At 37.5% G+C, this 13,988-nt stretch overlaps 1 protein-coding gene across 2 annotated transcripts in view; it reads left to right on the plus strand.

Moving 5' to 3' along the window:
* The window catches only part of ADGRG7 (adhesion G protein-coupled receptor G7), a 69,937-nt gene extending 56,346 nt beyond the window's left edge, over window positions 1-13,591 (plus strand). For both annotated transcript variants that reach the window (XM_007986039.3, XM_073009608.1), the window contains one exon: window positions 12,859-13,591. In XM_007986039.3, coding sequence (XP_007984230.3) covers window positions 12,859-13,116 — 258 coding nt within the window. In that variant the 3' untranslated portion in view covers window positions 13,117-13,591. The remainder of the gene's footprint in view (window positions 1-12,858) is intronic.
* The last annotated feature ends 397 nt before the right edge of the window (window positions 13,592-13,988 follow it).

Here is a 13,988-nt window from a genome sequence, read left to right on the forward strand (position 1 = left end):
TTTGAGACAGAGTCTCACTCTTGTCACCCAGGCTGGAGTGCAGTGGCACAACCTCAGCTCACTGCAACTTCTGTCTCCCAGGTTCAAGCAATTCTCCTGCCTCAGCCTCCTGAGTAGCTGGGACTAGAGGCATGTGCCACCAAGCCTAGCTAATTTTTTGTATTTTTAGTAGAGACGGAGTTTCACCATGTTAGCCAGGATGGTCTCGATCTCCTGACCTCAATGATCCACCCACCTTGGCCTCCCAACGTGCTGGGATTATAGGCGTGAGCCACCATGCCCAGCCCTTAATTCCTTTTTCAAGTTGTTTGATGTTGGCATATAGAAATGCTACTGACTTATGTATGTTAATTTTGTATCCTGCAACTTTACTGAATTTATCAGTTCTAATCGTTTTTTTTTTTCTTGTGGAGTCTTCAGTTTTTTCCAAATATAAGATCATATCATCTGCAAACAAGGATAATTTGATTTATTCCTTTCCAATTTAGTTTTTTTAATTGCTTTCTCTTATCTAATTGCTCTGGCTAGGACTTCCAGTACTATGTTGAATAACAGTGGTGAAAGTGGGTATCCTTGTTGTGTTCCAGATCTTCGAGGAAAGGCTTTCAGTTTTTCCCCAGTCAGCATGATACTAGCTATCAGTCTGTCATATACAGCTTTTATTGAGTTGAAGTATGTTCTTTCTATCCCCAGTTTTTAAGAGTTTTTACCATGAGGAGATGTTGAATTTTATAAAAAAAATTTTTTAGCATCAATTGAAATGATCACGTGGGTGTTGGCCTTCATTTTGTTAATATGGTGTATCACATTGATTGATTTGCGTATGTAGGCCATCCTTGCATTTCTGGGATAAATCCCACTTTGTTAGGATGAATGACCTTTTGAGTGTGTTGCTGAATTCGGTATTTTAGAATTTTGTTGAGGATTTTTGCATCAATGTTCATCAGATATATTGGCCTATAGTTTCTTTCTTTCTCTTTTCTGATGCGCCTTTTTCTGGTTTTGGCACCAGGGTAATACTGGCCTCATGGAATACTGCCTCTATTTTCTGGAGTAGTTTGAATTGGATTGGTGTTAGTTCTTCTTTAAATGTTTGGTAAAATTCAGCAGTGAAGCCACAGTTCCTGGGCTTGTCTTTGCTAGGAAACTTTTTATTACAGCTTCAATCTCATTACTTGTTACTGGTCTGTTCAGGTTTTGTATTTCTTCATGATTCAATCTTGGTAGGTTGTTCGTGTGTAGAAATTTGTCCATTTCTTTTAGATTTTCTAATTTATTGGCATAAGTTGCTCGTAGCAGACACTAATGATCCTTTAAATTTCTGTGGTATCAGTTGTTATGTCTCCTTTTTCATCTCTGATCTTATTTGTTTGGGTCTTCTCCCCGTTTTTCTTAGTTAGTCTGACTAAATGTCAATTTTTTTGATCTTTTAAAATAACTTTTTGTTTCATCTATCATTTTCTTCATTTCAATTTCACTTATTTCTACTGTGATCTTTATTATTTATTTTCTTCTACTAATTTTAGTTTTGATTTGCTCTTGCTTTTCTAGCTCCTTAAGATGCATCATTAGGTTGTTTATTTGAAGCTTTTCTGTTTTTTTTTTTTTTGATGTGGGCACTTATTACAATAAACTTTCCTCTTAGTACTGCTTTCACTGTGTCCCATAAGTCTTGGTATGTTGTACTTCCATTTTTATTTGTTTCAAGACATTTTTCAACTTCCCTTTTAATTTCTTTCTTGACTCACTGGTAATTGAGGAGCATATTGTTGAGTTTCTATGTATTTGTATAGTTTCCAAAGTGCCTCTTGTTATTGATTTCTAGTTTTACTGTGTTGTGGTCAGAGAAGATACTTGGTATAATGTCATTTTTTTGAATTTTTAAATATTTGTTTTATGTTTTAACATATAGTCTATCTTTGAGAATGATCCACATGCTGAGGAGAAGGCTGTGTATTCTGCAGCCATTGGATGAAATGTTCTATAATTACCTATTAGGCCGATTTAGTCTATAGTGCAGAGTAATTCTGATATTTCTTTGTTGATTTTCTGTCTGGAAGATCATCCAATGCTGAAAACAGGGTATGGAAATCTCTAGCTATTGTTGTATTAGGGCATATATCTCTCATTAGCTCTAATAATATTTTATTTATATATATATTGGACATATATGTATATATGTTTATATATGTATTTATATGTGTATATATACACATATATGTATATACACATATATATTTATGTATTTATATGTATGTATTTGGCATATATATATATATTTACAATTGTTATAGCCTCTTGTTGAATTGACCTTTTTAATCATTGTATAGTGAACTTTTTTCTTTCTTTTTACAGTTTTTGTCTTGAAATCTATTTTTTCTAAGTATAGCTACTTCTGCTCTTTTTTGGTTTCTGTGGAGTATTTTTCTCCACCCATTTATTTTCAGTCTATGTGTTTCTTTATAGGTGGTTTGTTTCTTGTAGGCAACATATCATTGGGTCTTGTTTTTTCCTTCATTCAGCCACTCTTTTGATTGCAGAGTTTAGTTCAGTTATGTTATTGTGTTATTATTGATACGTAATGACTTACTCTGCCATTTTGTTACTTGTTTTCTGGTCTCCTCTTCCTTCTTTTCTGTCTTCCTTTTAGTGAAGATGATTTTCTTTGGTGACATGTTTTAACTCTGTGCTTTTTATTTTTTGTGTATCTATTGTATGTTTTGATTTGAGGTTGCCACAAGGCTTGCAAATAATATTTTATAACCCATTATTTTAAGCTGATGACAACACTGATTGCATAAACTAACAAACAAGCAAAGAGAAAACTAATAAAACCTCTATAACTTTTTGTTTTTTCTATTTATTTCTTATAAAGACTGTCTTGAGAAGTTGCTATAGTTATTATTTTGATATGTTCATCTTTTAATCTTTCTGCTCAAGATATGAGTAGTTTATACACCACAATTATAGTGTTATAATATTCTATTTTTTCTGTGTACTTACTAATACCAGTGAGTTTTGTATTTTAAGATAATTTCTTATTGTTCTTTTTCTTTCAGATTGAAGAACTCCTTTTATTATTTCTTGTAGGACAGGTCTGGTGTTGATGAAATCCCTCAGGTTTTGTTTGTCTGGGAAAATATCTATTTCTCCTTCATGTTTGAAGGATATTTTCACCATATATGCTATTTTAGGCCGGAAGTTTTTTTCCTTCATCACTTTCAATATGTCATGTCACTCTCTCTTGGGCTATAAGGTTTCCACTGGGAAGGCTGCTGCCAAACAAATTGAAGCTCCTTTGTATATTATTTGTTTATTTTCTCTTGCTGCTTTTAGGATCCTTTCTTTATCGTTGATCTTTGGGAATTTTGTTATTATATCTTGAAGTTGTATTATTGGGGTCTAATCTGTGTGGTGTTCTATAATCTTCTTGTACTTGAGTATTGATAGCTTTCTCTAGGTTTGGGAAGTTCTCTGTTATTATTTCTTTGAATAAACTTTCTACACTAACCTCTTTCTCTACCTCCCTTTTGGGCTAATAGCTCTTACACTTTTCCTTTAGGGGCTATTTTCTAGATCTTGTGGACATGCATCATTAATTTTTATTCCTTTTTCTTCTGTCTCCTCTGACTGTGTATTTTCAAATAGCCTGTCTTCAGGCTCACTCATTCTTTCTTTTGCTTGATTAATTCTGCTGTTAAGAGACTCTGATGCTTTCTTCAGTATATGTCAGTTGCATTTTTCAGCTCCAGAATTTCTGCTTAATTCTTTTTAGTTATTTCAATCTCTTTGTTAAATTTATTTGATAGGATCCTGAATTTTGTTTCTATGTTATCTTGAATTTTTGTTGTGCTTCCTCAAAATACAGGGAATTTTGAATTCCCTGTCTGAAAGGTCACATATCTCTGTCTCTCTGGGATTGGTCACTGGTGCCTTCTTTTTTATCTATTTACTTATTTTTTGGTGAGGCCATGTTTTTCTGGATGCTCTAGATGCTTAGGTATATAGTAACAATAGGGTTGGACCACTTTAGTCCCTCTTCTTAGAGTAGGAGAGTTTTTTGTCAATAGCTGGATTGGGACACATATTCTTTCCTTTTCTCCTATACAAGGGGTTCATGGCAGCTCCTTGCCATGATTGATGTAGACGGTGTTACAGTTGTTGCTGAAGCTTAGACTTCTGTGGGATTGGCTGAAGGTTTTCTTTCAATTCTTTTAAATTTATTGAGTCTGGTTTTATGGCCCAACATTTGGTCTACTTTGGTGAATAAAATATTTACTCTGGAAGAAAATGTGTATTCTGAAGTTGTTAGATAAATTATTCTGAAACAGGTTGTGTCAAAGTGATTGTTAATGGTGCACAAATGTTCTATCCTTACCAATATTTTTGTCTGATTCTCTCAATTGCCAAAAAAGGGGTATTAAAATCTCCACCTATGATTGTAAATTTGTGTATTTCCTTAATTCTGTCCATTTTTGCATCACATATTTTGAGGTTCTACTATTAGATGCATATACATTTATTATTGTTATATCTTCTGGATGAGTTGATAATTTTATAATTTAGATAAAAAGGTTTCTTTACCTCCAATAATACTTTTTGTTATAAAATCTACTTTATCTAATATCCAACTTTATGCACATTGGTTGCATGATATATATGTTTTCATCCATTTACTCTCAATCTATTTGTGCCTTTATATTTTAAGTGTGTATCATGTAGACAGCAAATACAAGTCTTACCTTTTTATCCATCCTGGCAATCTCTTTTAATTGAGTGTTTAGTCCATTTAGATCTAATGTATTTTTTGATATAGGTTAATTTGTGTCTATCATTTTCCTATTTGTTTTCTGTGGTCATTCTATTTTTTATTCCTGTTTCTCCTTTTTTGCCTACTTTTGGATATATTTAATGTTATTAGGATTCTAATTTTAATTTATATTTCAGTTATTAAGCAATACTTCTTTGCATTTTTGTGGTCAATTTAGGGATACATTATACATCCTTAACTTTTCATTGTCAACTTAGAGCTAATATTTTACTACTTTCCAGTAATAGCTAAGAATCCTGTAACAATATAAGTCCCCTTGCCATCTCCCTTCTCTCATATTATACCTTTATGTATTACATCTGCATACATTACAAACCCTACTATACAACGTTCTTATTTTTGCTTTAGACATGTATTTTAAGGAAATTAAGAGAAAAGAATTTTTATATTCAGTCATATATCTATGATTTCTAGTATTCTTCATTCCTTTCTGAAAATCTGAATTTCATGAAGTGTTTTGTGGCATAATTTTACATTGGACTGAAGATACTTTTATTCCTTGAGTCTTATCTCAAGGACATACTTAACCAGAAACCTTCAAAAAATTAAATTCACACTTTGTTTTAAAATTCTGAAAAAAGTTATATATTTTTCCTTTGTAAATAATTCTGCAAAGGTAAACATTTGGATTTTGGCCACCTCCTGATTTTATCATCATGAAAATAGTGATGAAGATAAACCAAAATAGTGGATAAAAATAAATTTGACTTTGGAGAGTTGTTTTTTTAAAAAAACTTTATAGTTATGTATTATGTGTGAAGAAATGTCAAGACTTTTAAATAAAACAAAGATGCGTTATTGAATGGCATCTTTTATTTCTTTCTTTCTTTCTTTTTTTTTTTTTGAGACACGGTCTCACTCTGTCATCCAGACTGGAGTGAAGTGGCATGATCTCAGCTCACTGCAACCTCCGCCTCCTGGGTTCAAGCAATTCTCATAACTCAGTCTCCTGAGTACCTGGGATTACAGGCGTGTGCCAGCACACCTGGCTAATTTTTGTATTTTCAATCCAGACAGGGTTTCACCATGTTGGCCAGGCTGGTCTCGAACTCCTGACCTCAAGTGATCCACCCGCCTCAGTCTCCGAAAGTGTTGGGATTACAGGCGTGAGTCACAGCACTGGACGTTGAAAGACATCTTGAAATCAGAATTTCTCTTTACACTTGTTAGCCTATGCCTCCTCCCACAGTGAACATTGCTCTTTACTGTGATGGAAGAGCAATGAAATTACTAAATGGCCTTTACTCTCTGTAGTACGGAAACGTGTCTTCTCTAAGCTGGCAGAATTCATTAAACTTCAGTGGAATGATACTTCTCCCTTAAAGTACTCACACCCTACCAGGATCATCTGTATGAACAAACATCACCACTGAACTGCCTGCACAGGGCAAGGAAAGGAGCCCCTTCTGAAAGCTCACTCCTGAAACTCCAGACCATGAACCCTAAAGGCAAGGGAATAATTCAAGGAATCCACATGATTGTTAGAACTTTTTGAGAATTTTCAGTTTTGATATTTATTGAGATTACTTCCTAGTGATGCCAGCGGCAGACCATCTGAAGTGGCCGCTGCCATGACTCCGGCTGCAGTAGAGTACAGGCGCAGGCTATGGGTCCTCAAGTGCCGATGCTGAGGCAGGCAGTCCCCAGAGCCTGCCCCAAGGAGCGCCCCCAGAGTCCACCGCCCTGGGAACCCGCCCCTGGGAGCTGCTGTGATGGGGCCGGGACCAGCCGCCCACCAGTGGGAGAGCAGTGCAGTCGGGCAGGCACGGAAGAGCAAGCAGAGAGGGGCCCTGGGTGGAACTGGGCCTGGGGCGGTGCCACACTTGCACATGGAACGTGGGGGCCAGGCCCGAGATGTAGAGCTGGGGTCACGCTTCAGCGGACTGGGGTGGGAAGCGGGAGCGGTGCCCACTTCGAGGACCCAGCGAGCAACGTGGCCACCGCGCCCAACCCGCCGACGGTGCCAAGTTCCTGCGCCTTGGGAACAGTCCGTGCTCCTGGTCACCCGAGGCTGCGTCCTCAAGATCTGCTCCACATCAAGGTGACCGCCGAGCCTGACGTTTCTAATGGCCAGGCCCAGGGCCCACGATCTGCTCCCGGAGGTGCCCTCCAGGCAGGGTCATGAGCCAGGCAAGGGGGAGCCCCAGGCAGTCCCTGAGTGCTGGGGCCGCAAGAAGAACTTTCGGTGACGTCACCCCTGCCCCGGTCGCTGGCCCGGGCCCAGCAAGGACCTGAAGCTCCCACTCCAGGCTGTGAGGAGGGGCTGCCAGGGCTACACACTCCACTGAGCCAGCGGGAACCGGGGACAAGAGGGAGCCCCACGTCTTCTCAGTTGGCAGGGTGGGAGCTCCCTGGGTGCAGCTGCAGCTGCCTTGTCACAGCTGCTGACCGAGGCATCTTTGCATTCTCAGGGGTCCGGGAAGACCCCCCTGCCTGGCTTCCATGAATAGAGGCAGGAGGCAGACCGGCTCTTGGGCGGAAGGGGGCGGGTCCGTGGTGAAGCCCCACCTTAAAGCCGGGGAGGGCCTGATGACCAGCTGTAGTGAAGAGCGACCCTCTCTGCTGAGAGCTGAGCACTCATCAGAACACCCTGGCTAAGCAGAGGAGCTACCCACTGCGGTTGCGGGTGTCCTCTGAGCTGTTCCATCACTCAATAAAGCTCCCTTTCGTCCTGCTCACCCTCCACTTGTCTGCATACCTCATTCCGGATGCAGGACAAGAACTAGAAACCCACCAGAACGGCGGGGCTAAAAGAGCTGTAACACAAACAGGGCAGGGCTGAAACATGCCCTTTGCTCTCCACATTGTGGGCAACAAGGAGGGGAGAGAGGAGAGAAGAGCTGTGGCCCTTCGGGAAGCCCAGACCTAGGAGCTCCCTGAGCCAGGTTTGTGACACCCTCTTTCGGGCTCTGAGGTTCCTGGTGTCTCCAAGCTTCTGGGTGTCACCGGGTTCCCTGGTGTTAGCCATGCAAGCTGCTATGGTAGGCCTGGTCCAGCTGCAGCCTCGCAGGTAGCTGGCGCTTGTGCCAGTGCCTGGAACTGCCTGCCCCACCGCAGCTGGCCTGCCTGGCTGTGCACAGTAGCCGGACCCCATGCTCGCTCACACACCCCTTGCTGCTCCACACCTGGCTCGTCCTTGGCAGGTGTGGGATCCAGGCCGGTAGCTAAGCCAAGCACAGCCTGCCAGGCCGAGTGGGAGGAATGAGCCCAGTGGACCAGAGCTAAACTTTGGCAAGGTGCCACTGGCCACATATATTTCTGTCTGGTGAAACAACACCCCAAGGATCCCGTAACACTAACAATACTTTTTTAAGGTGCTTGTTATCTTCAGTTCTCAAATTATTTTGTAATAAAACCTCATTTACCTTTAACTTGTTCATCAGAGACTGAAAGAGGTGTGTAAAACTTCCTTTTATTCTATTTGTCTATTAATTTTTCTTCTGACTGTTTTAGCAATTTGTCTTTATACAATTCAATGCTGTATTATCACGTTCCTGTTAATTCATGGATATGGTATTTTATATATCCATGGAGCATTATACGTTTCAGCAGTATAAAAAGTCTCTCAGTCCCAGTTTATCTTGAAATCTGATTTTCCGTATAGCAATGTAGCAAATTCTAGTTTGTTTTTATTTGATTTTATCTAATTTATTTATGCTAGTTCTCTTATTTTTAAGTTTTCTCATCACTTTGTTTTTAACTTATCTCTTTTTAGATCCTGCATATTTAGATTTGTTTGTTTTTGATAATTTTCTCATAGGTTTTCTATTTTATCTATTTATTTATGTATCGAGACAGGGTCTTGCTCTGTCACCCAGGCTGGAATGCAGTGACACAATCCCAGCTCACTGCAGCCTCAATCTCCTGGACTCAAGTGATCCTCCCACCTACACCTCCCAAGTAACTGTGACTACAGGCACATGGCGCTATGCCTGCCTGATTTTTTTTTTTTAATTTTTTTTTACAGATATAGGGTTTCACTATGTTGTCCAGGCTGTTCTTGAACTTCTGGGCTCAAGTGGTCATCCTGCCTCAGTTTCCCAAAGTGTTGGGATTATAGGCCTGAGCCCCCGTGCCTGACCAGTTTTGCCATTTTATTAAAAATGTTAAACGTTTGGCTATGTAGTTAAATACTAGCTATTAAAACTAATGTTTGTTTTTATTGTGTTATCTTAGTATTTTTTCACTGTACATGTATCATTGCCTCCTTAATTTTATATATTGTTATATAAATTATGTTTTTTAGTATAACTTCCTCTATTTGTAATATTTTCATTCTATTTTAAATTCTACTAATTATAATCTTTATTAAATATTACTACAACTTATAAGATACAAATTTCAATTTCCAGAGTAAAACAATAGATACTGATTTCTCTCTTTTTAAGGTAATAACACAGTTTAACTGCTTCTTGCAGTTTTGTTGGTACAATTAAAAATTTCTCATGTTGTGGTTAAGTTATACTGTCTATATTATTGTCTTTTAAGAAATATTTATAATACTTAGATTATGTTTGATAATTATATTAACTGTATTTTCTTATACTTAACTCTATGTTTAAACGTTTTTAATGTTTTGCCAGTCCTTTTATATTGGAATGTCCTGTTATTTTGACTTTCTTACTTTAAGGAGTCTCTCATTAATGGTAGTGATTTTTGAGTAACTATTTAGTGGATAGTTGGTAAACATTAATGAGGACTTTTCCAGTTGATAATTTTTCTTTAGATACCATGACACATAAACTATGAATTAGCTTGGCATTTAATTCTTGGCAATCACCTTTATTCATTGACACTCTATAGACATACGGAAATTTTATGTTGTGAAAATAAAGCCTGAGAAGGAACCAAAATTCTTATATTTTTCCCCATTCTTATGTCATCTCTTTTTAAAAATAAATTATTTTGAAATAATTTTAGACCCATAAGAAGTTGCAAATAGTATGGAGAATTCCCCTGTACCCTTCACTCAACTTTTCCAATGATCACATCTTATGTAACTTTAATACACTATCAAAGTGACATTGATACAATCTATACAGATTATTTATTGATGGGCTTTATTTCTTTGTGGTATTGACTTTCATTCTAGTTTTATTAACTATCAACTAAATGAAGAAATATGACTCATCAAATAAAAAAATTGTTTCATAAATGTTTTTGTCCCCTCTGCTTTTTACCCTATAAAATTAACTTTTTATGCATACTCTTCTCATCTCCACAACTAGAATATCAGTTCTCTGAGTGCAAGGAACTTGCTTGTGCGTATTTTTCACAGTAGATAACATCTTTATTGAATATCAGGATGAGCTATTCTGTATTTCTTGAAGAAACTGCAATTTTGATGACTATCCCATTAAGTTGCTAAGAACGGTAACTACAGTGTGAAGCTGGTGCCATGTTGGCTGTTTCTGGCTATGGTAAAATGTCATTGAGGAGGAAAGTCTTTGATACAAAATGGAAATTGTTAGGAAAGGCATTTGATCAGACTATATAATGCAGTTGGCGAGCTGCCTCTAAGAACCTCATCCTTTATCCCAGGTAGCCCTCTCCAGTGCCTTTTAGGATTAATTCTCTTAGATAATGGAGTAGTGCCTGCTACTAAATTTACATGGATATGACTCAGTTCTTTACAATTGTCAATATCTAATGGAAACTCCTAGAAGGTCAATAAATAGGGTAAGCCTAGTCTGACATGCCAATTGGTTCATGGGCTTGTTGCCCAGAGTGAGCAGGAATTTAGGGAGGAATCTGAATGAAGGCGTAGTCAAGGATATTCTCTTCTCCATGCATAGGAAGGGGACATTATAAAAGAGAGATCCATAACAAAATGTTAATGGTAAAATGGTACAAATTGTTAATGGTAAAATGATAAAAATTATACATGGTAAAATAGAGTGTGACAATGTGGCAAGGACATCGAGCTAACCCAGCTTTGCCATTGATTCCTATGATTATAGGAAAATCACATAACCTCTGTGGGTGAGCTATGCAAAATATAAAATGGGGTGGGGGGGATAATATGTGTGTTAAAATCAACACAGTGTTTTGTGAAATAGATCTGAATATTACATCAGAACTTACATAGTATGTTAAAATGCTGATTCCTGGGCCTCACCACTTACCTACTCAATCAGAATCTACAGGCATAGGAGCTGGGACTCTTCATTTTAAACAAGGACCTCAGGTGATTTTCTATGTACATTGAAGTGTAGGAATAACTAGATTTGTTCACACATAAAACTTCTAGATTTAGAATGCTATAATTCTAATAAACATTTACTACTTGCTACAGATATTACTTAGAAGGCACAATTTGATCTTTGTGTTAGTGGTAATCAGTCTGACCCACACATTTTTTCTTTTCAAATAATATTTTTGGGATTTTAGGAAGCACGGAAATATTGGGAGTCCACCCAAACAGGTCCAACAGGATGGTGTTTTTATGAATTATCCACGGTCTAGGGTCTTTTCCTAATTATTGTACCAACAGAAATTTGATTGAATCTTAGTTTTACCTTAGAATTTAAATTCTGGAAAAATGAGATGAAATAGTGTATGCCACAAAAAAAGATGGTTTTCTCGAGACTGGATTTCTCATGTGCCCCAAATAAATTTCTCTCCCTTGAACAATCAGGATGGCCAATGACTACTCCTGCCCTTCTGAAACCTGTGTCTCCAAGCACACACTCTCATAAGGGCCTTTCTTCTGATGTGTTAGATACCACCTGTTGAGTAATAAGGAAGCTATTTTTTCTACTTTTGGCCAGAGACTCTCTTGGCAACACTTACTGATATTTTAGTCAAGCTATCAGGGTCTTTCCATAGTACCAGAAGTCTCCAATAACAGTACTGACAGAATATGATTCCAAAAATAAACTCTTAAAAGGGTTGGGGCCCTATAGATGCCAATGTGGGAGACATCCATGGATATTTATTTTTAAAAATAACTTTTCATTTTGAAATGATTTAATAAAAAATTTGGGAAACATAGTATAGCTCCCACATATTCTTTGTCCAGCTTTCCCAAATGATAATATCTTATAGGGCCATAGTATACTGTCAAAATCAAGAAACTGACATTGGCACAATATTATCAACTTAACTACAGATGCTATTTAATCTGTCATTTCCACAAAGGATATTAATAAAGAATTGGCAGAGGCATCTTAAAAACTATGATACACTTTGCAGTCACTTTCTATTACAGTTACAGGCAACAGTGTAGGCAGCACCGTATGTTGGATAGAGAAGGGGTTTTGGAGCCAAAGATGTAAGAATTCAATTCCAGACTCCACTGAGTACTGGTTGGGTGATCTTGGACAAACTACTTAGTTTATCTGAACTTTAGCTTCCTTATTTGAAACATGTGGATGATAAGGCTTGTTGTATTGGGTTGATGTGAGGATTATATGAGAATGATCAAATGAGGAGGATTAAGGGAAAAGCAAGGGTCTGATACTAATATGACTTCAATAAATGGTAGTTTTTACTGGAAACATGTAGAAAATATTATTCAGTGTTTTGTGGCTCAATTTCTCATGTACATCTGGTCTTCATATGTAAAGTACAGAAAAGCAGTGACTAGAAGGGCTTTACATTTTTTTGTCCTTAAGTGCACAAATTTCTAGTTATGTTACTAAAACTCAAAGAAATATGGAATCACAGAATGTTAGAACTGGAAGAATAATTAGGTATTTTATAGTTAATCTTCTTCCTTCAGGAAGTTGAAGATTATCAGGATTAGGAAATAAGCACATTTACACAGCCAGCTAGTGGCAACCCAGGACCTGAACACAGATCTTCTACGTCTGCTATTGTACTATTCCATGTAGATCTTTGTATATGGGAAAAACTTTGCCTCAAGCCTCTTAGATTAAAAAGTGCATGGCAGCTGCAGACTGGCAAATTCAAGTTGGGGAAGTGCCATGCAGATGAGAAGAATGGGTGGCAGAGTGAAATAAAATGTCTTCCTTGATACTGTATCTCAGCACTTACACAACATTGAACTGTTGTTCTATCTGCAGGGATTGCAAATTTTTATCCTATACACTGTTAGAACAAAAATCTTCCAGAGTGAAGCTTCCAAAGTGTTGACGTTGCTATCGTCTATTGGGAGAAAGAAGTCATTGTCTTCAGTGACTCAGCTGAGGCTGCGTGTAAGGATGTATAACTTCCTCAGGTCATTGCCAACCCTAAATGAACACTTTAGGCTACTGGAAACCTCTCCGAGTACTGAGGACATCACAGTCTCTGAAAGTGATAAAGCAAAGGAAAGCATCTAGACGGTAAAACTTACCTGTTGTCTTTTTAATCAACTCGTTTGAGTTTTATCTGTTTCTCTCCTTTATTTCCCAGTCATCTCAGAAAGTCTTCCTCAATGTATTTTGCTTAGGATTAAGAATTAGATAAAACCTGTTGTTTATTATTATTCAGGATAATGGACTTGGTAGTTTTTCTGTTTTTCAATAGATTTGTACTTGAATGAGGTGAAGAATTTCACATGACATACAAGAGTACCATTGTTCCTTATATCGTTAAATCTTTGTGACACACTTTGACAAAAATGTAGAACCTATAACAAATTCTTTTACAAGTTACTAAAAAGGACACAAAGAGAAAAATTTACCTTCCAGAACAAAATGATTCCTGATTAACAGTGTTTGGGGATTTGCTTGTATGTATTAAACTTTTGACCTCTGAATATTTTAGAGTTGTATGTGCTTGTACTTTTATTTCCAATGAAGAATTTGGCACCAATTCAACCTTTGAAAAGGGATATATTTTTCTGTTTAAAAAAAAAATCATGTTTTGTGACCAGGGTAATTGGCTCTGTAAGAAATGGGCAGCGAGACAGGTTAGTTTGTTAGTAAATGGATATTTCCTTCCAGTTCTTAATATATCTGCCCTTTCATGGAAGTGACACTGAGACCCCCAAAATGAGAACTTAGTCAGAATCATTGTTTATGGCTTTTAAAAGATTTAACTTCTCATGGAAAGTCAAACACTTGAATTATGAATGGCTTCCTCATAAAAAAATGGCCTTCATTTGGGTGGGGAGCATTCCCACTGGACTTAGGATATATAGTCTTTAAATTGCTGTTTTCTGTTTTGCCATAAGTGAGACAACTGCTGTCAGTGCATGGAATTCAGAGAT

The sequence above is a fragment of the Chlorocebus sabaeus genome, chromosome 22 (genome assembly GCF_047675955.1).
Source record: "Chlorocebus sabaeus isolate Y175 chromosome 22, mChlSab1.0.hap1, whole genome shotgun sequence".
Taxonomy (NCBI): domain Eukaryota; kingdom Metazoa; phylum Chordata; class Mammalia; order Primates; family Cercopithecidae; genus Chlorocebus; species Chlorocebus sabaeus.